The following is an 18,221-nucleotide window of genomic DNA, read 5'->3' as shown; positions in this document are numbered from 1 at the left end:
GGCGGGCGGTGAGTGACAGGCGGGCGCGGGGCAGGCGGCGCGGCGATGGAGGCGGTGCGGGCGCAGCGGCTGCAGCCCGGGGTGGGCGCGGGGCCTCGCGGGGCCCGGCCCGGCCTCCCCGGGGCCCCCGCGCCGCCGGGGCTGGGGCCGGCAGCGGCGCCGGGGCTCGGGGCGGGGCTGGGGCTGCCGCCGCCGCCGCCCCCGCTGGGTTTGCGGGGCCCCGCCGGGGCCGGGGCCGGGGCCGGGCCGCCCGCGGTGCTGCGGGAGGCGGTGGAGGCCGTGGTGCGGAGCTTCGCCAAGCACACGCAGGGCTACGGCCGCGGTGAGCGGGACGGGGGGAAGCGGGAGATCTGCCCTGGCCCCCTTTTTCCACTTCCTCACCCCTTTTCCTCATTTCCCTGTCCCTTTTCCCTGTTCCCATGATCCATTTCCTTCATTCCTCACCCCCTTTTCCTTATTTCCATGCCCTCTTCCTTCTCTCCGCACCCGATTTCCTTCCTTCCATGCCCCTTTTTCTTATTTCCATGTCCCTTTCCTCATTTCTGTGTCCCTTTTCCTTATTTCCATGTCCCTCTTCCTTGTCTCCATGCCCGATTTCCTTCCCTCCTCACCCCTTTTCCACCCTTCCTCACTCCTTTTCCTTACTTCCATGTCCCTTTTCGTCATTTCCATGTCCCTCCTCCTTCTCTCCATGCCCCATTTCCTTCCTTCCTCACCCCCTTTTCCTTCTCTCTGTGCCCGATTTCCTTCCTTCCATGCCCCTTTTCTGTCCTTCCTCACCCCTTTTCCTCATTTCCATGTCCCTTTTCCTCATTTCCATGTCCCTTTTCCTTATTTCCATGTCCCTTTTCCCTATTTCCATGCGCCATTTCCTTCCTTCCAGGCAATTCCTTGGCTTGTGGGGTTTTTAAGGATTCACCATTCCTCCTCCATGAGCAATTAGGGTTCTTCCCTTCATCCTGATGCCAGGACACAATTAAAGCCCTCTTTCTCCACGGAAAACAGCTCCCTGGGCAATCCATGCCATTCCCAGTGGCTGCAGTTTTCTTGGGATACTCCCCACGGGCTGCATCCATGGAAAATCCATTTTCCTGGGGGTTGGGAGAGGCTGTCAGAGGGGGTGCTCCAAGGATTGCATCAGGCCGATCCCCACGTGCCAGAGGGGGGGTTGGATGTTCCTTTGGATTTAAAAACATAACAAAAAAAAAGGGAAGAGGCGACAAAAAGGGGATTTTCCTGCTGCTGGGATGGAAAGAACCCGTCATCCCGCCCCCAAGGAGCCACTTGGGGATGATTTTGGGCTCCCGCTGCCTCCGGAAGCTCCGCTGAGCTTCCAAAGGGTGAGGCCTTGGCAGGCAGCGGGATCAGCGGCTCCAGAGCCATGTGGAAACACTTATTCCACTGGATTTCACGTGGATCTGTGCTGGCAGGATCCAGGCCAGCGCTCCAGAGGGTGGATTGACGGTCGGGAGCAGCGAATCCGAAGGGTGAGGCCAACAGGAGCTCCCCCACCTCGGATCATAAATCCATGGATCTCCTCCCCAAAGAGTCCTTCAGTGAGCAGATGTCCCTGATTCTACATGGAATCATGGAATTAGGGAATGGTTTGGCTTGGAAGGGGCCTTAAAGTTTCTTCCACGGGCAGGGATTTCTTTGAGGGAATAATATTCCGTGGGCAAGGATTTTTTGAGGACCATCCTCTCGGATCTCGAACCTGTAACAGGATTTGGGATTCTTCCCAATATCCAGCTTCCTCTCTCCTGCCCTCTCCTGCCACATCACCCCTCAGCACCGATGGATTCCAGCTGGGAATTTCCAGCGGGATACGGGTGATCCCTGGGGGATCCAGCGGGGTGGGGGGACCTCCACAGCCTTTTCCAAGCCCCCTTCTGCCCTCTCTCCCCTCAATTTCTTGGGAGGAGAAGGGACTTCCATAGCAATGTGTTCACCCCGACGTGCCCCAGACCGATGGATTCCGAGGCCGATGGATCCCGGCCCGTCTCCCGCGGGCTGGGGGCGATCCCAGAGTGATCCAGCGGGGTGATGGGGGGGGGTCATTCCCGGTTTTTCCCCGGCAGTGAACGTGGTGGAGGCCCTGCAGGAGTTCTGGCAGATGAAGGCGTCGCGCGGGGCCGACCTTCGCCACGGGGCGCTGGTGCTCTACGAGATGGTGCCCGCCGGGAGCCCCCCCTACGTGTGCTACGTCACCCTGCCCGGGGGCAGCTGCTTCGGCAGCTTCCAGGTATTCCCAGATATTCCCCGGGCTGGGTGTTCCCCCTGCCCGCCAGCCCCTTCCCAAATATTCCCCGGGGTGGGTGTTCTCCTGCCCGCCAACCCCTTCCCAAATATTCCCCGGGGTGGGTGTTCTCCTGCCCACCAACCCCTTCCCAAATATTCCCCGGGCTGGGTGTTCTCCTGCCCGCCAACCCCTTCCCAAATATTCCCTGGGGTGGGTGTTCCCCCAGCTTGCCAGCCCCTTCCCAAATATTCCCTGGGGTGGGTGTTCCTCCTGCCCGCCAACCCCTTCCCAAATATTCCCCGGGGTGGGTGTTCCCCCTGCCCATTTGAGGCTCTGGGAGGCTCTGGCGCTGAACCTCTGAGTTTAATCCCGAATTCCCCTGTTTCCAGCAGGATATGGATGATCCCTGAGGGATCCAGCGGGGTGGGGGGAACCTCCACAGCCTTTTCCAAGCCCTCTCCTGCCATCTTTCCCCTCAGTTTCTTGGGAGGAGAAGGGACTTCCATAGGAACGTGTTCACTCCTCAGTGCCGATGCGATGGAGCTGATGGATTCCAACTGGGAATTTCCAGCGGGATGGGGGCGATCCCAGAGGGATCCAGCGGGATGGGGGGACCTCCACAGCCTTTTCCAAGCCCTCTCCTGCCATCTTTCCCCTCAATTCCTTGGGAGGAGGAGGCACTTCCCCGGGAACGGGCGGTTTCGAACCCCTCGCGCCGCCTCCTAATTCCGCCCCCGCCCTCCCAACCGCCATTCCCAGTGGCCCCGGGGGGGGGGTGTTGGAATCCCGGGAATGCCGTGACAGTGTCCGTGTGTCCCAGTTCTGTCCCACCAAGGCCGAGGCGCGGCGCAGCGCGGCCAAGATCGCGCTGATGAACTCCGTGTTCAACGAGCACCCGTCGCGCCGCATCACCGACGACTTCATCGAGAAGAGCGTCTCCGAGGCCCTGGCGTCCTTCAACGTAAGGATGGGCACGGAAAAACCCCGGGAAAAGCACCCCCAAACCCTGGGATCAGAGGCAGGTTTTGTGGAGTTGTCATATTTAAACTGAGGCAGGAGCATTCCGAGTTTTGGGTGCGTTTTGAGTTCCCGTTCTCCTGCTCCGGAGAGCGCGAGCGCTGGCGCTCCAGGGTGGGATGAGGAGGCCGAGGTGTGGAATCTCCCGGCCTTGGGTTGGCACATCCACTGGTTTCCCTGAAACCAAAGGTTTTCCAGGGATTTCGGATTCTGTCCCTGGGAGCTTTGTGCTCCCCCTTCCCTGCCCCAATTATCCCGGAGGGAATTCTTGCTGCGTAACCTGCGGCTGCTCCGTGGTCTCCGGGGTGTTGTGAGAGCTTTGGAATCGCTGCAGGAAAAATCCTGTTCCCAGGGGTGTTGTCCAGGGATTCCTTGCTCCAGGAGAGCCACATTTATCCTGGTGCTGTCCCAGATTTATCCAGGGAGAGCCGGAGTGGCCGGTGCTGCATGAGCGAGGCTGGACTGGCTGGATAAGGATGTCACAGCCCTGTGCTGGCACCAGGCTCTCCTGAATCCCACTGGGAATTCCTGGAGCAGGGACAGTGCAGCAGGAGTGGCACTGGCAGGAATGGCAGCTCCTGTCTGGAATGTCTCTGCAGGGCAACCGGGAGGAGGCGGATAATCCCAACACCGGGATCGGGGCGTTCCGCTTCATGCTGGAGTCCAACAAGGGAAAATCCATGCTGGAGTTCCAGGTACTGTTCCCAGTTTTTCCCTGGCTCTGCTCTAGGGTTTGGATCCAGCTTTGGAACGTGGCTGTGTTTGGGATTCCGTACTTTTCCCAAAGCCAACCCCTCTCCTGGCTCCTTTCCCTGGAATGGGAGGGGCTGAGGTGTTTCTCTTCAGGGTCCTGTTTACACACAGAGACTTTGGGATGGATATTCCCAGCTCCAGCTGGCTTTGGGAAGCCTGACAGGTCCCAGTTTTTAAGCAGAATCTGTGTGTCCTAGAGGGAGAAATGGCTGGAAAACCTGGAATTGTCCCCGGTGCTGTCAGTGTTTCAGCTTGGAGAGGCTTATCCTGGACTCCCCAGGGCCCAGGGGGCGTTGGAGGCTCCACCTCCATCGTAATCCAGATTAATCAGGGAATTTTGCCCCGGTGTCCTGCTCCTGGTGGTGCCTTGAGCTCAATCCACATCCCGGGAAGCTGCCCCACCTCTGGAAGTGCCCCAGGCCGGGTTGGACGGGGCCACCTGGGCGGCTGTTCCGTGTCCCTCCCTTGCTCCCGATGATCCCTAAGGTCCCTCTCCCACCCCGCCCCATCCCACCATTCCACAATCCCGCTCCCATCCTGCCTCCCCCTTTCCCCTTCCCAGGAGCTGATGACGGTTTTCCAGCTGCTGCACTGGAACGGGAGCCTGAAGGCCATGCGGGAGCGGCAGTGCTCGCGCCAGGTGAGTCCGGAGCCGCTCCGGGAACGCCATCCCGCCGCTCCTTCCCGGCCCCCATCCCACCCCCGCGTCCCATTCCCACCAGGAAGTCCTGGCTCACTATTCCCACCGCGCCCTGGACGACGACATCCGCAACCAGATGGCCCTGGACTGGGTGAACCGGGAGCAGAGCGTCCCGGGCGCCCTTTCCCGGGAGCTGGCGGCCACGGAGCGGGAGCTGGACGAGGCCCGGCTGGCCGGGAAGGAGCTGCGCTTCCATAAGGAGAAGAAGGACATCCTGCTGCTGGCGGCCGGCCAGCTGGGATCCGGCCACTCCACCGGCTGCTGAGTCCCGGGATCCGGCCCCGGGATCCCTTCCGGAGCTCCCGGCCCCCCTTCCCGTTTGCACATTGGAAAGAAACGTAGGGAAAAAGCTCCCGGGTGGATTTTAACCGCTTCCTCCCGGTTTTTAGAGGTGCTCCTCGGTCTCCTCGTTCCCTAGAGAATCTCTTATTCCCTCGAGAACTACTCGTTCCCTATGGATCTCCTTATTCCCCAGGGAATTCTTTGTTCCCTACAGGATTCTTTCTGTCCCTTGTTTTTGGGGTTAAAAATGCAGGTTTTGGCCCCTCCGCTCTCCATCAGTACTGGAGCGGGCAGGATTCCGTGGGATCCAGCTTTTCCTCTGGAAAAACACTTTGGATCTGATGCTTGGCACTCCCTCCCTCCTAGAGCAGAAAGGGATCAGTTGGTGAGCTCCTTAATTAAATCCCAAAGGATCGTGATGTGCTGTATCCAAAGGGATTGAAAACTGGGATTTGGGATTAAATCTGGGATCAGCCCGCAGCATCCCAGCCCTGAGCTCAGCAGGATCTGCAGTTCCCCCTGGAACTGTCCTGTCCGTGGCCAAACATCAGCCTTGGCTTTTCCATGGAAGGTTGGAAAAGCCTTGGAAGAGTTTGGGAATGAGGGCGGGATCTGCACTAATCATTCCCTTCCCCTTGTATCCATATCCATGTGGAACTTAGATGATATTTAGCTTTACAAAACCCTTTTATGGCATGGGATTGTTCAAACAGCTCCCAAGGAAATGGCATTTTACCCCTGGAAATTCTCACCTCACTCCCCCTTTCTCCACCAGACCAGGAATACAAACAAAATTCCAAGCCAGAATTCCTTTTTCACGCCAGCTTGGAGCTTTTCCCACTTCTTATCCCCACGAACCCTTCGGGGTGCCATTATTCCCACCCTCTCACCCCCTTCCTCCCTCTGCCTGAGTGCAGGATATTCCAGCAATAATTGTTTTGGGATAAGATTGGAATAATTCCATGATCCATAGGTATCCTGCTTTTATATCCACATCCTGACGAGCCTGTTTTGGGGGTTCTATATTTTTTATACTTTCACAACACTATTAAACGTTTGATGTCGCTGGAAATGGGATTAAAAAGGCCTGGGGGGTGGGTGGGGGAGTGTTCTTGAAATGTTGGAAAAATCCAGACCTGGAACTTGGATTTAGGGATCACATGGAGTTAATCCTGTGATTTATTCCCCCGATTCCCCACATGAGGGAATTCCTGAAGCTCCTCAGAAGGTGCTAAAACGAACAAATCCAGGTTTCCTCAGTATGGAAAGGGGGTTGTGCTCCCTGTTGAAACGATGGAATGATGCGGATCCGGCGGGACAAATCCTGGGGTGGATTTTATACAATAAAACCAGCGATTTTTTTTTTTGGGGGGTGACTTTGGTGCTTTTGCTCATTCTCTGCGGCTGAGTCGTGCCCAACCTCCACATTAAACCAGAAATGTTGTTCTCTGAAAGTTGCCATTTTTGGCTGGTTTTCCTCTTAAACCTGTAATTAGTTTGGCATCCTAAAATAAGGGTGAAGGAAGCAAAGAAGAGCTGGAGGAAGTCAACCAAATGAATCGTGCACTTCAAAAGGCACAATTCAGTAGGATTTGCTTTGCTGAGGATTAAATTCAATTAAAAAAAATTGGTTTAGTGGAGAATAATACCAAGTTATCTTTCAATTAGTGATAGATGTGGTGGGTAAAGGCAATCAGAGGAGGGTCAGAGGTCGAAATTAATCGAAGGATGAACCCACGAGACTGAAGGAAAATGACCCTCAATGTGATGAAACCTGCCACAAAAGAGGCACTAAATGGCATTTATGCTCCAAAAAAGAGCAGCCGGGTGAAATTTTAGTGTAGGCTCGTGTCGTAATAAGGAGGATGGTTTTTGGGGAGGCAACTTAGAGCATTGTGACGGATAAACACCCGAAGAAACCGTATTTCGGGGAGCATGGCTGGCGAGTGATTTCCCACGGTCCCATCAGGAGGAATTAAAGGAATATTTCATCCAAAGGACACTTTGGGTGTGATTTTTTGGTTTCAGACGCTCCCACCACAGACCCTCCCCAACATGGCGGCGTTTCCGGCTTCCTTTCCACTCAGGTGACCTTCCCAACATGGCGGCTCTTCCTGCTCTGTCCTCTCAGGTGACCTTCCCAACATGGCGGCTCTACCCCGCCTCCCCTCGCCCTTCCCAAGATGGCGCCGCCCCATTTCCGCTTCCCGCCCTCCCGCCCATGGCGGCGCATCCGGAGCCAACATGGCGGACGTGCTGGATCTCCATGAGGCGGGCGGGGAGGATTTCGCTATGGACGAGGACGGGGATGGTGAGCGCGGGGCTGGGGCTGCTTCTCCGGGTCCGGAGACGGCTCGGCGACCGGTCCGGCCGGGCTCCGGCCCGGGGGAGCCGCTCCCGCCGCGCCCCCAAATCCCGGGTCGGCTCCCCCAGCCCCGCCGGCCTGAGGGACGGACCAGGCCCAGGGGGGTCATTCCTGGACTGGGAGGGAGGGTCCTGCAGGCCTGGGGTGTCCTATTGCTCCCAGGGGGGTCCTGTTGTTCTCAGGGGAGTTCTGCCCATCCCTGGGGTGATCCTGTAGTTCCCAGGGGGGATCCTGTCGCTCCCAGGTGGGGTCCTGTAGCTCCCAGGGGGATCCTATAGTTCCAGGGGGGATCTTGTCGCTCCCAGGGGAGTGCTGCCCATCCCAGGGTGTCATTCCCAGCACGGTGGGAGATCCTGCCTTTCCTTGGGAGAGGTCGTGCTTGTCCCATGGGGATCACGGGGTCATTCCTGGCCCACCGGGGTCATTCCCAGCTCTGGGGGAAGGGGGTCCTGTCTGGCCCGGTGGGGTCATTCCCATCATGGGGAGACGGTCCTGCCTTTCCTGGGGGTGGTCCCTGCCTGTTGCCTGTACCAGGGGGGTTCTTCCCAGCCCGGGGGGTCATTCCCAGCCCAAGGGGGTCATTCCCAGCCACGACTGGGGGGGTCCCTGCCCATCTGGGGGGGTCCTGCTCCCCCTGACTCCATGATGTCCCCCCCCAATTCCCACCTCCTCCCCCCAGAGAGCATCCACAAGCTGAAGGAGAAGGCCAAGAAGCGGAAGGGCCGTGGCTTCGGTTCAGGTGGGTGAGGCCCCAAAAACCCTTCCCTGGCAGCCTGGGGGGTGGGTGACACCCCACCCCACCCCGTGCCACGGTGGGGGGTTGAGGGGCCCCGTTATCCCATCGTGTTCCCTCTTTTCCAGAGGAAGGATCCCGGGCCCGGGTGCGGGAGGATTATGACAGCGTGGAGCAGGACGGGGACGAACCAGGACCTCAGAGATGTGAGGGGGGACATTGGGGACATGGGGGGGACATGGGGGGGACATGAGGGATGGGGGGGACATGGTGGACACAGTGAGTCCAGAGCTCCAGGTCGGGGCTCAGCCCTGCTGGGATAATCCTTTTTCCAACTGTCCCCGTCATTCCCAGGATTTATTTTGGGGCAAACCCCAAATCTCAAACTCAGGGGCTCTGTATCCCCTTCCCAAGGGGGGGGAATGGGGGAGATTTTGGGGGGACACCACTTCTTGGGGACCTCACAGCCTCTGAGTGTCACAGGGACACCTTCCCTGTAGAAGGGAGGGGGAATGGGGGGCTGGGGGTCCTGAGCTCTGGGTTGGGATGATCCCTTTCCCCCTTCCCAGGATTTATGGACTCTGGGGCTCCATCTCCCCTTCCCAGCTGTGGAATTTGGGGGACACACCTTTTCTTAGGGACACTTCTCAGTGGGAAGGAGGAGGAATAGGGGGGGATTCCTGAGCTCCAGGTCGGGGCTCCCCCCCTCAATTCCCAGGATTGATTTTGGCTCAACCCCCAAATCTCAGCCTTGGGAGCTCCACATCCCCTCCCTGAGGGTGGGATTCCTGGGGGGATCCCCCTTTTCCCAGCCCCCCGACCCCCTTTTTTTCCCCCCCCCAAAGCCGTGGAGGGCTGGATCCTGTTCGTGACGGGGGTGCACGAGGAGGCCACGGAGGAGGACGTGCACGATCGCTTTGCTGAATTTGGGGAGATCAAGAACATCCACCTGAACCTGGACCGGCGCACGGGATACCTCAAGGTGCCCTGGGGGGGCTCAGGGTTAGGACTGGGAGGGGTTTGGGGGGCACCCCCCCAGCTCCATTTTGGCTCGTGGGAGGGTTGAATTGACCCAGTGGAGTCCGGGCTCGGAGGTCCTGTGGGATCACCCCAAAAGTGAGCTGATTTTTGGGGTCACAGGGGGACTGTGCACCCCAAACCTGAGCCGGGGGTTCCCGCCATGCCTGGGCTCGTTCCCGGTGCCATTCCCATTCCAGATCCCAGTTCCAAGGTGTCAGGGGGTCCCTGCCCCCAAAACCTGAGCCAGGGGTTCCTGGGTTCATTCCCAATGCCATTCCCAGTGCCATTCCCATTCCAGATCCCAATCCCAGGGTGTTGGGGAGTCCCTGCCCCCCAAACCTGAGCTGGAGGTTCCTGCCATGCCCGGGCTCCTTCCCATTCCCAGTGCCAGGGTGTCAGGGGGTCCCTGCCCCCCAAACCTGAGCTGGGGGTTCCAGCTGTGCCCGAGCTCATTCCCAGTGCCATTCCCATTCCAGATCCCAGTCCCAGAGTGTCGGGGGGTCCCTGTACCCTAAACCTGAGCTGGGGCTTCCCACCATGCCTGGGCTGATTCACATTCCAATTCCACATCCCAGTCCAAGGTGTCAGGGGGTCCCTGCACCCCAAACCTGAGCCAGGGGTTCCTGGGTTCATTCCCAATGCCATTCCCAGTGTCATTCCCATTCCAGATCCCAATCCCAGGGTGTCGGGGGGTCCCTGGCCCCCAAACCTGAGCCAGGGGTTCCCTCCATGCCTGGGCTGATTCCCAGTGCCATTCCCATTCCAGATCCCAATCCCAGAGTGTCGGGGGGTCCCTGTACCCTAAACCTGAGCTGGGGCTTCCCACCATGCCTGGGCTGATTCCCATTCTAATTCCAGATCCCAGTCCCAAGGTGTCAGGGGGTCCCTGCACCCCAAACCTGAGCCAGGGGTTCCCACCATGCCTGGGCTGATTCCCAGTGCCATTCCCATTCCAGATCCCAGTCCCAAGGTGTCAGGGTGTCCCTGCCCCCCAAACCTGAGCCAGGGATTCCTGGGTTCATTCCCATTCCCAGTGCCATTCCTATTCCAGATCCCAATCCCAGGGTGTCAGGGGGTCCCTGCCCCCCAAACCTGAGCCAGGGATTCCTGGGTTCATTCCCATTCCCAGTGCCATTCCCATTCCAGATCCCAATCCCAGGGTGTTGGGGGGTCCCTGCCCCCCAAACCTGAGCCAGGGATTCCCGGGCTCATTCCCATTCCCATTCCCAACGCCATCCCCGATCCCTCCCCAGGGCTACACGCTGGTGGAGTACGAGACGTACAAGGAGGCGCAGGCGGCCATGGAGGGGCTGAACGGGCAGGAGCTCATGGGGCAGCCGGTCAGCGTCGACTGGTGCTTCGTCAGGGGCCCCCCCAAGGGCAAGCGGAGGTGAGGGATGGGAATTCCGGGAGCTGGGAGCGGGAGGGACCTCCGGGAGCACCGGAACCCACCGCTGGGGGGAACGGGGGGCTGTTCCATGTGCTGTCACAGAGAGGGACTGGGGTTAAAACAGGGATAAATGGGCCAAAATGCTTTCTCTCCCCTTGATCCCCTTTTCCCTCATCCTCTTTTCCTCTTTGCCTTTTCCCTTTCCTCCCACCTGTTCCCTGTTTTCCAGGGGTGGGCGCCGGAGGAGCCGCAGTCCGGACCGGCGCCGCCGGTGATGGATCCAGGATTCCACCTGTCCGTGTTCCGAGTCCAGACTGGGCGAAACTGGGAAAACTGGGGGGGGGGTTTGGACACAGGTCTGAGGGGCCAAACCGGCTCCATCCCTTGGGAAATCGGGGTTTTGCGGAATTTTATTGTTTTCAAAGGACAAACACGAGGGGAGCAGCAGCAGCCCCTGAGGGTTGGGGGTGTTTCCCTCGGGTTTGGGGGGGATCCCTCCCAGCCCCCCATCCCAGCACATCCCAGGAGTTTTTTCCCTACCCCAGGCAAACGTTCCCTTGATCTCCCGTGGGATTTATCCCACTGGGAAACCCTTATTTTCTGTTAAATAACAGGTTTTGTGTAAATTTGGCTTCTTGTTCTTTGTGTTTCATTAAGCCCCCTCTAACCCCTCCCTTGCCCCTTTCCCTAAAATCCCTCCCCGTCCCAGCTGCTGGATCCCCGGGGATCCCTCCCAGCCTGGCAGGAGAACGACTTGGGCCTTGGAAAAGCCTTTTTTTCCCCCCCCTTAAAACTTGGCATTGGGAAGTGACAGCTTTGGGGGGGAACCCAGGGGACTTCCCATGTCCAGCTGTTCCCCCCTCCAGATGTGCCAGTCCCCAAACCCCCCAGATGTGCCAGTCCCCAAACCCCCCAGATGTGCCCCCCCCTCCACACTCGGAGCCGCTGAGCTGCACGGGGGCCTTTATTGATGGACACCACCCCCGAAAAACGGGGAAACCCCCCGGGAAGAGGGGCCGGGGGGGGGTGGGGAGCTGTGCAGACCCCCAGCCGTGGGTTTAAGGGGAAAAGCTGCCGGGAGGATGAGGAGGGAGCAGGAGGAAGATGCAGGGAAAAGCCACCGACTCCCGAGGGAATCGGGGGGTCGTGCCGAGTTTGTGCCGACGGCGATGGAGGGGCCACGAGCCCTGGGTGGGTTCAGAGCGAAGGGGGCCCGGGGGGGGGCCCGGAGGACGCTGAGGGGGGTCCCTGGGGGTCTCTAAGAGCCGGGCTCGGGGCCCAGGGCGCTGCGGAAGGCGACGAGCTCCGGCTGCATGGAATGGCGGCGGCGCAGCAGGGCCCGGGGGGGCCCGGGGGGCAGCGGGGGCAGCAGCCCGGCCCTGCCCGACCCGGGGGGCTCCAGGGACAGCGTTCCGGAGCCGCGGCGCTCCAACAGCCCGCCCGGGCGCCGGAGTGGCCCGGGGGGAGCCGCCTCAGGGTCGAGGGGGTCCCGGCACAGGGGTTTGCCCCGTGGAGGGTCGGGGGCCTGGGGCCGACGCGCCGGGGGGGCCACGGGGGGCACCCAGGTGGGCCCTGGCAGCCCCGAGGCCTCGCGCCCCTCCATGCTGTGCCGGCGCGGGCGCAGCCCCAGCCCCTCCAGCCCCCCCGCCGGCCGCTCCAGGGCGGCCCACGTCCCTTCCAGGGCTCCTCGTGGCCCCTCTGGGGAACCCCGTGACCCTTCCGAAGGGCCCCGCGTCCCCTCCAAGGACCCCCACGTCCCTTCCAGGCTTCCCCGTGTCGTCCCCTCCACCCCCGGCACCGCCAGCCCCCAGGGCTCCGAATTGAGCCTCTTCAGCTGCTTCTTGGGCCCGGCCCGCGATGGTTCCGGAGCGGCGGCCGGAGCCGCCGGCGGGAAGCGGAACACATCCCGCTCCTCATCCCTCCCGCCCGCGCCCGGCGACGCCGCCGACGCCGCCCGCACCTCCACCTGGGAGGGGGAGGCGCAGAGCGCGGGCGACGGCGGCGAGTTCAGGTACTGGCGGGTGGTCTTGGTGCCGCGGGGTGACGTGGCCGAGGTGATGATGATGACGTCGCGGCCGCGCTCCCGGCACGCGTCCAGCAGCACCTGCAGCGTCTCCCGGTCCCCGCGCTCCAGCGCGTAAACCAGCGCCGAGCCGCCGGCGTAGTCCCGGGCGCTGGGGTCGGCGCCGTGGGCCAGCAGGACGGCGGCCACGGCTGGGCCGGCGCGCTCGGCGCAGGCGTGCATCAGCGCCGTCTTCCCGGCCTTGTCGGGGATGTTGGGGTCGGCGCCGTTTTCCAGAAGGTACCGCACCATGCGCGGCTGCTCCGGCGGGTCGGCGTAGCCGGCGCGGCACGCGGCCATCAGCGGCGTCGTGCCCGCGGCGTTGCCCTCGTTGATGTAGGCTCCCCCTTCCAGCAGCAGCCGGGTCAGGCGGAATTTCCCTTGGGAGACGGCGCGCAGCAGCGCCGAGCCCTCCGCCGGGATCATGGCGAGCCCCGGTGCCAGCGCGGCGCCGGGGGGGCGGCGCACGGGGCTGGGCATGGCCGGGCTCACGGGGACAGGGGTGGCACCCACTCACTGCAAGGGGAGATGGTGCGGGGTGAGACCCCCCCTGAGCCCCCCCGGGATGAGCACGGGGTGAGACCCTGGAACCCCCCGGGAAGAGCACGGAGTGAGACCCCCCCACCCTGAATCCCCCGTGATAAGCACGGGGTGAGACCCCCTCCAAATCCCCTGAAATGGGCACAAGGTGAGACCCCCCCTGAACCCCTCAGGGTGGGCAAAAGGTGAGACCCTGGAGCCCCTGGGATGGGCACACGATGAGACCCTGGAGCCCCTGGGATGGGCACACGATGAGACCCTGGAGCCCCTGGGATGGGCACATGGTGAGACCTCAGAGCCCCCCCCGCTCCCTGCCTCAGTTTCCCCAGCAAGGGAAGGTTCCCGCCGTGCTGAGCCCCCTGGCTTGTGTCCCCCTTCCATGTCCCCCCTGCCTGTACCCCCAGCCCTTGCCTGCACCCCCAACCCTCCCCTGCCACCAGCTCCTCTCGCTCCCCATATCCCTTCCTGCACCCTTCTTCATTCTCCTCATCCTCCTGCCTGTGCCCCCTGCATCCCCTGCCCCTACCCCCATCCTGCTCCTACCCCCATCCTGCCTTTACCCCCGTCCCTGCCTGTACCCCCATCCATGCCGGTCCCCCGATCCCTGCCCTCGCGGTTCCCATGGCGACGGCGGCTCATCCCGCTCCTCCACTCCGTCCAGCCGGGAAAATGGGGGAGAATCCACCGCCCTCCCAGTCCCCTCAGCAAGACACCCCCGAGCCCGGGCCTGGGGCCTGCCCCGTGCCCCCCGGGCAGGGGGGACACCCCACAGCAGGGTCCCTCCATCCTTCCCTTCTCCCCCCTCCATCCCCCCGTTACCGTGGCAACCGGAGCGTGGGGTCCCTCCGCTCCGGGTCCCGGTCCCCGCAGCCCTGGGGATGGGAGTGTCGGAGACAGCGGCCCGTGGCCGCCATCCCGGCCCGCCGCCAGTGCGGGGGGGGCCGGGAGGTGATGTGGAGGGTCCCCCCCCTCCCGCAGCGCTATTTTTGGCAGCTGCCGGCGCGGGGGGGGGGGGGGGCTGGAGAGGGATGAATCACCCACGGCGCAGTCAGCGCCCGGCGCCCGGCCCTGCGTGGGGGCGAGGAGGGCCTCGGGGGGCCGGGGGGCGCAAGAGGCTGGCGGGGGGCCCGTGGGGCTGGGGGCCGTGGGGTAGCGGGGCTGGGGGCCACGAAGCATCGGAGATTCGGGGAGTTGTGGGGCAGCGGGGCTGGGGGCACAGCACAGTGGGGCTGGGGGTCACATCAGAGTGGGACTGGGGCCGTAGGGCAGGGGAATGGGGGTCTCAAAACAGTGGGGCTGGGGGGCAGAGCACAGTGGAACTGGGGCCGTGCGGGGCTGGGGATCACCGAGGCCCCAGTACCGGGGGGGCTGAGCTGTCCCAGGGCAGAGGGGCTGGGGGGGATCCGAGGGTGGGGGCCCAGGGGCCTCTTCGCCCCCTTTTTCCCCCTCCCCGTCCATCCCTCGGGCCCGTCCGGCAGCCCCCTCTCCATTCATCCACCGGCCCCGCCCCTCGCCCCGCCCCTCGCCCTTACCCGCCAATCAGCGCGGGGCTAGAGGCCAAGCCCCGCCCCTTCCGCGCGGGGCGGAGCCGCGGAAGCCCCGGACACACGTGGAGCGACTGCGCGTGCGCGGGGTGAGAGCGGGACCGGGACCGGGACCGGGACTGGGGATGGACAGTGGGGGGACACCGGGACTGGGACCGGGGATGGGGATGGGGATACGGGATGGGAGGGACACCGGGAGCGACCGGGAGTGGGGATACGGGAAGGCGGAACATCGGGACTGGGACCGGGAATGGGGATAGGGAGTGGGGGGACACCGGGACTGGGAATGGGGATGGGGATGGGGATACGGAATGGGAGGGACACCGGGAGCGACCGGGAGTGGGGATACGGGGAGGCGGGACACCGGGACTGGGACCGGGAATGGGGATAGGGGGTGGGGGGACACCGGGACCGGGGGGGCACCGGGAGGGACCGGGAATGGGGATACAGGGTGGGGGGGGACACTGGAAGGGCCCGGGAACGGGACCAGGGGTACGGGGTCGGGGGACACCGAGACCGGGAGGGACCACGACGGGGGAGAATCGGGACCAGGGCGGGCACCGGGACCGGAGGAGTGACCATGACCGGACCGAGGGGAGAAACAGGCTGGGGAGCGGGACAGGACGGGGAGCGGGACCTGGGGGGACACCGGGAGTGGAGGCCGGACCGGGGGGTGTCACCGTGCCCCCCTGTCTCCCCCAGCGCCCCCCCGGGCCCAGGATGGCGGGCCGGGGTCGGGGCCGGGGCCGGGGGCAGATGACGTTCAACGTGGAGGCCGTGGGGATCGGGAAGGGGGACGCGCTGCCCCCACCCACGCTGCAGCCCTCCCCGCTCTTCCCGGTGAGTCTGAGCACTGACACACTCATCACACCTTCCCCTCCCTTCCCCCCCCCTTCAATCCAGGCCCTGGAGCACCAGACGGGTCCATGGGGGGGGCTGAGCACTGACACACTCATCGCACCCATGACACCCCCCCCCCCCTCCTTCCCCAATCCAGGTCCCGGGTTTATGGGAAGGCTTAAGCACTGACACACTCATCACACCCGTGCCCCCCCTTCTTCCCCAATCCAGGCCTTGGAGATCTGGGGGGGAGACCATGGAGGGGCTGAGCACTGACACACTCATCACACCCGAACCCCCCCACGGCTCTGGAGCACCAGGGGGGATTTTTGGGGGGCAGCTGAGCACTGACACACTCATCACCCCCATGCCCCCCCCAGGCCCTGGAGCACCAAAGGGGTCCATAGGGGCTGAGCACTGACACACTCATCACCCCCGTGCCCCCCCCAGGCCCTGGAGCACCGAGGGGGTTTATGGGGGGGCTGAGCACTGACACACTCATCACACCCGAACCCCCCCACGGCTCTGGAGCACCGGGGGGTTTATGGGGGGGCTGAGCACTGACACACTCATCACCCCCGTGCCCCCCCCAGGCCCTGGAGCACCGCGCCGCGCCCCTGCCCGGGGGGGAGGAGGGCGAGTACATGCTGGCACTGAAGCAGGAGCTGCGCAGGGCCATGAGGGGCCTCCCCTACTTCGTCAAACCGGGGGCTCCCCGCAGAGGTACCGGGAATTTGGGGGGTGGGGGGGTGGATCCTGAGCCTCCCGTACCCCCCACCCCCCGTGAGGAGGAGGAGGGGTGGGAATTGGGGGGCAGAGAGGGGGCCTGTCCCATTGTGTCGCCCCCCAACCCCATCACACCCCACCACGTTGAGCCCCCCCCACCCCATCTACGCCATCTCGGGGGGGGTTCCCATGGGAGTCCCCAGGGCTGGGTGTCCTGTCCCCCCCCCCAGAGTGACCCCCCCTGTTGCCCCCCCCTCAGACATCGAGCGCTACTCAGACAAGTACCAGCTCTCCAGCCCCGTGGACAGCGCCATCGACTGGAACCCAGGTGGGAGAACACGGGGGGGGGGACCCCGGGGAGGGGGTCACGGGGACATGGGGGGGGGCTCGGGGGGGGGCTGACCCCCCACCACCCACCCCAATTTTGCCCCCCAGACTGGCGGCGGCTCCCGCGGGAGCTGAAGATCCGGGTGCGGCGGCTGCGGAAAGGCAGTGAGTGACCCCCCCCCTCCTCCCCCCCTGTGCCCTCCCCGGGGGGGGTGACAGCCCCCTGTGCCCCCCCCAGAGGGTGACAGCCCCCTGTGCCCCCCCCAGAGGGTGACAGTCTCCTGTGCCCCCCCAGGGACCACCCCCCTCGTCCCCAAGCAGCGCGTCACGCCCGACAAGGAGGAGACCATTAAGAAGCTGGAGGTAGCGAGGGGGGGGGATGGACGGGACACCCCCCTGGCTGGATTTTGGGGGATTTTGGGGGATGTGTGTCCCCCATGAACACCTCTCTGGCCCCCTCAGAGCCTGGAGAAGAAGGAGGAGGAGGTGACGTCGGAGGAGGAAGAGGAGAAGGAGGAGGAAGAAGAGGGCAAGGAGGAGGAGGAGGAGGAGTACGATGAGGAGGAGCACGAAGAGGTGAGCGGGGGGGGAAGGGGAGTGATGGGGGCACCTCGGGGGTGTTGGTGGGGTGGGGAAACCCTCAGGTGCCCCCCCTGTCCCCCCCCCAGGAGACCGACTACGTCCTGTCCTACTTCGACAACGGGGAGAGCTTCGGGCCCGACAGCGACGACAACGGGGACGAGGCCGTGTACTGACCCCGGGGACCCCCCGAGAGCGGGGACCCCCCCAGCCCCTGGGCCCCCGGGGACCCCTGTCACCCCTCCTTGGGACATTGGGGTGCCCTGACACCCCCACCTCGGGATACAGGGGGTCCCCTGTCACCAGCCCCCAAGGCCACTGGGGTCTCCTTTCACCCCCCGCCCTGGGACATCGGGGTCCTCTGTCACCCCCCCCCTTCAAATCGGGGGTCCCCTGTCACCCCCCCGGCACACCAGTGCCCCCCATCACCCCCGCTGGGACATTGGGGTCCCCCGTCACCCGCCTTGGGGACACCCTGTCACTCCCCCCTCCCACCACCAGGTGGCACCGGGGCTCCGGGGAAGGGGGGGAGCGTGTCCCCCCCCCCCAAATTTGGGACATCCCCCCCCCCCAGGAACCCCCCCCATTTCCCCCAACCCCTTTTCCAGCAGCTTTTTTTTTTTAAAACTTTTGCGCTGTTTTTTTAAAAAAAACAATTTTTGGGTGGATTAAAGCGGATTTTGGCATTTCCAGCTCAGCTCCGTGGGGTTTGGGGTTTTGGTTTTCTTTTTTTTGGGGGGGGGAGTTGGTGGGGAGGGGGCTCCTGGTTGAGAAAAGGGGTTTTTTTGGGGGGGTAAATGTGTACTTTTGTGGGTTTTAGGGGAAAAGGTGTTTTCTGGGGGTGGAAAATGTGTTTTTTTGAGGAAGGAAAGACAGGGTGTTCATGGGAAAAGGGTTTGGGGAGGGGGAGGTGGTTTTTTTTTGGGGGGGAAGGTGGTTTTCAGGGGGGGAAATGTTGTGTTTTGGGGGAGAGAAAGGGTTTTTTGGGGGGTAAAGTTGTTTTGTGGGGAGAGAAAGGTGTAATTTTTTTTTTGGAAAAGTTTTTTTGGGGGAAGAGGGAGATTTTTTGGGGGGGGAAAAGGTCGATTTTTGAGGAGGGAGAGG

General features: G+C 63.0%; 4 protein-coding genes and 2 long non-coding RNA genes across 7 annotated transcripts; 3 read left to right on the top strand and 3 right to left on the bottom strand.

Moving 5' to 3' along the window:
* Positions 1–45: 45 nt before the first annotated feature.
* Positions 46–6,445, top strand: LIX1L (limb and CNS expressed 1 like). Its single transcript, XM_051776160.1, has 6 exons — positions 46–322; positions 2,079–2,242; positions 3,060–3,200; positions 3,856–3,951; positions 4,572–4,649; positions 4,732–6,445. Exons 1-6 carry the CDS (start codon positions 46–48, stop codon positions 4,972–4,974), a joined length of 999 nt encoding a protein of 332 aa, XP_051632120.1. The 3' UTR covers positions 4,975–6,445.
* LOC127465653 (uncharacterized) lies at positions 382–742 on the bottom strand. Its single transcript, XR_007902302.1, has 2 exons — positions 623–742; positions 382–476 (listed from the first exon to the last, which is right to left on the bottom strand). It is a non-coding gene; the product is annotated as an uncharacterized LOC127465653 (long non-coding RNA).
* Positions 6,446–7,162: 717 nt separating the features above from the next.
* On the top strand, positions 7,163–11,129 carry RBM8A (RNA binding motif protein 8A). The gene is made up of 6 exons (XM_051776164.1): positions 7,163–7,302; positions 8,036–8,095; positions 8,218–8,295; positions 8,935–9,071; positions 10,363–10,499; positions 10,729–11,129. The coding sequence occupies exons 1-6, from the start codon at positions 7,236–7,238 to the stop codon at positions 10,772–10,774; spliced, it is 525 nt and encodes a 174-aa protein (XP_051632124.1). The 5' UTR covers positions 7,163–7,235; the 3' UTR covers positions 10,775–11,129.
* On the bottom strand, positions 9,327–10,332 carry LOC127465658 (uncharacterized). 2 transcript variants are annotated; one of them, XR_007902304.1, is made up of 4 exons: positions 10,297–10,332; positions 9,917–10,008; positions 9,529–9,626; positions 9,327–9,448 (listed from the first exon to the last, which is right to left on the bottom strand). It is a non-coding gene; the product is annotated as an uncharacterized LOC127465658 (long non-coding RNA). The 2 variants fall into 2 exon arrangements; XR_007902303.1 differs by having other exon boundaries at positions 9,393–9,626.
* A 628-nt stretch (positions 11,130–11,757) lies between the features above and the next one.
* ANKRD34A (ankyrin repeat domain 34A) lies at positions 11,758–14,184 on the bottom strand. The gene is made up of 3 exons (XM_051776165.1): positions 13,921–14,184; positions 11,878–13,077; positions 11,758–11,808 (listed from the first exon to the last, which is right to left on the bottom strand). The coding sequence occupies exons 2-3, from the start codon at positions 13,039–13,041 to the stop codon at positions 11,758–11,760; spliced, it is 1,215 nt and encodes a 404-aa protein (XP_051632125.1). The 5' UTR covers positions 13,042–13,077; positions 13,921–14,184.
* Positions 14,185–14,694: 510 nt separating this feature from the next.
* Positions 14,695–17,795, top strand: POLR3GL (RNA polymerase III subunit GL). Its single transcript, XM_051776159.1, has 8 exons — positions 14,695–14,734; positions 15,348–15,485; positions 16,079–16,208; positions 16,471–16,539; positions 16,647–16,703; positions 16,834–16,901; positions 17,001–17,114; positions 17,207–17,795. Exons 2-8 carry the CDS (start codon positions 15,366–15,368, stop codon positions 17,291–17,293), a joined length of 645 nt encoding a protein of 214 aa, XP_051632119.1. The 5' UTR covers positions 14,695–14,734; positions 15,348–15,365; the 3' UTR covers positions 17,294–17,795.
* Positions 17,796–18,221: the final 426 nt, after the last annotated feature.

Source organism: Manacus candei, unplaced genomic scaffold (genome assembly GCF_025592945.1).
Source record: "Manacus candei isolate 608988 ecotype Guabito, Panama unplaced genomic scaffold, ASM2559294v1 h1tg000456l, whole genome shotgun sequence".
Classification (NCBI taxonomy): Eukaryota; Metazoa; Chordata; class Aves; order Passeriformes; family Pipridae; genus Manacus; species Manacus candei.
This window is presented reverse-complemented; position numbering and strand designations above follow the sequence as displayed.

Coding starts and splice junctions, on each gene's coding strand:
- RBM8A (XM_051776164.1), top strand. CDS start 7,236: ATGGCGGACGTGCTGGATCTCCATGAGGCGGGCGGGGAGGATTTCGCT. Junction 8,296..8,934: donor CGAACCAGGACCTCAGAGAT/GTGAGGGGGGAC, acceptor CCCCCCCCAAAG/CCGTGGAGGGCTGGATCCTG. Junction 10,500..10,728: donor CCCCCCAAGGGCAAGCGGAG/GTGAGGGATGGG, acceptor CCTGTTTTCCAG/GGGTGGGCGCCGGAGGAGCC.
- POLR3GL (XM_051776159.1), top strand. CDS start 15,366: ATGGCGGGCCGGGGTCGGGGCCGGGGCCGGGGGCAGATGACGTTCAAC. Junction 15,486..16,078: donor AGCCCTCCCCGCTCTTCCCG/GTGAGTCTGAGC, acceptor TGCCCCCCCCAG/GCCCTGGAGCACCGCGCCGC. Junction 16,540..16,646: donor CGCCATCGACTGGAACCCAG/GTGGGAGAACAC, acceptor TTTGCCCCCCAG/ACTGGCGGCGGCTCCCGCGG.
- ANKRD34A (XM_051776165.1), bottom strand. CDS start 13,041: ATGCCCAGCCCCGTGCGCCGCCCCCCCGGCGCCGCGCTGGCACCGGGG. Junction 11,809..11,877: donor AGCCCCCCGGGTCGGGCAGG/GCCGGGCTGCTG, acceptor CATTCCATGCAG/CCGGAGCTCGTCGCCTTCCG.
- LIX1L (XM_051776160.1), top strand. CDS start 46: ATGGAGGCGGTGCGGGCGCAGCGGCTGCAGCCCGGGGTGGGCGCGGGG. Junction 2,243..3,059: donor GCTGCTTCGGCAGCTTCCAG/GTATTCCCAGAT, acceptor CGTGTGTCCCAG/TTCTGTCCCACCAAGGCCGA. Junction 3,952..4,571: donor AATCCATGCTGGAGTTCCAG/GTACTGTTCCCA, acceptor TCCCCTTCCCAG/GAGCTGATGACGGTTTTCCA.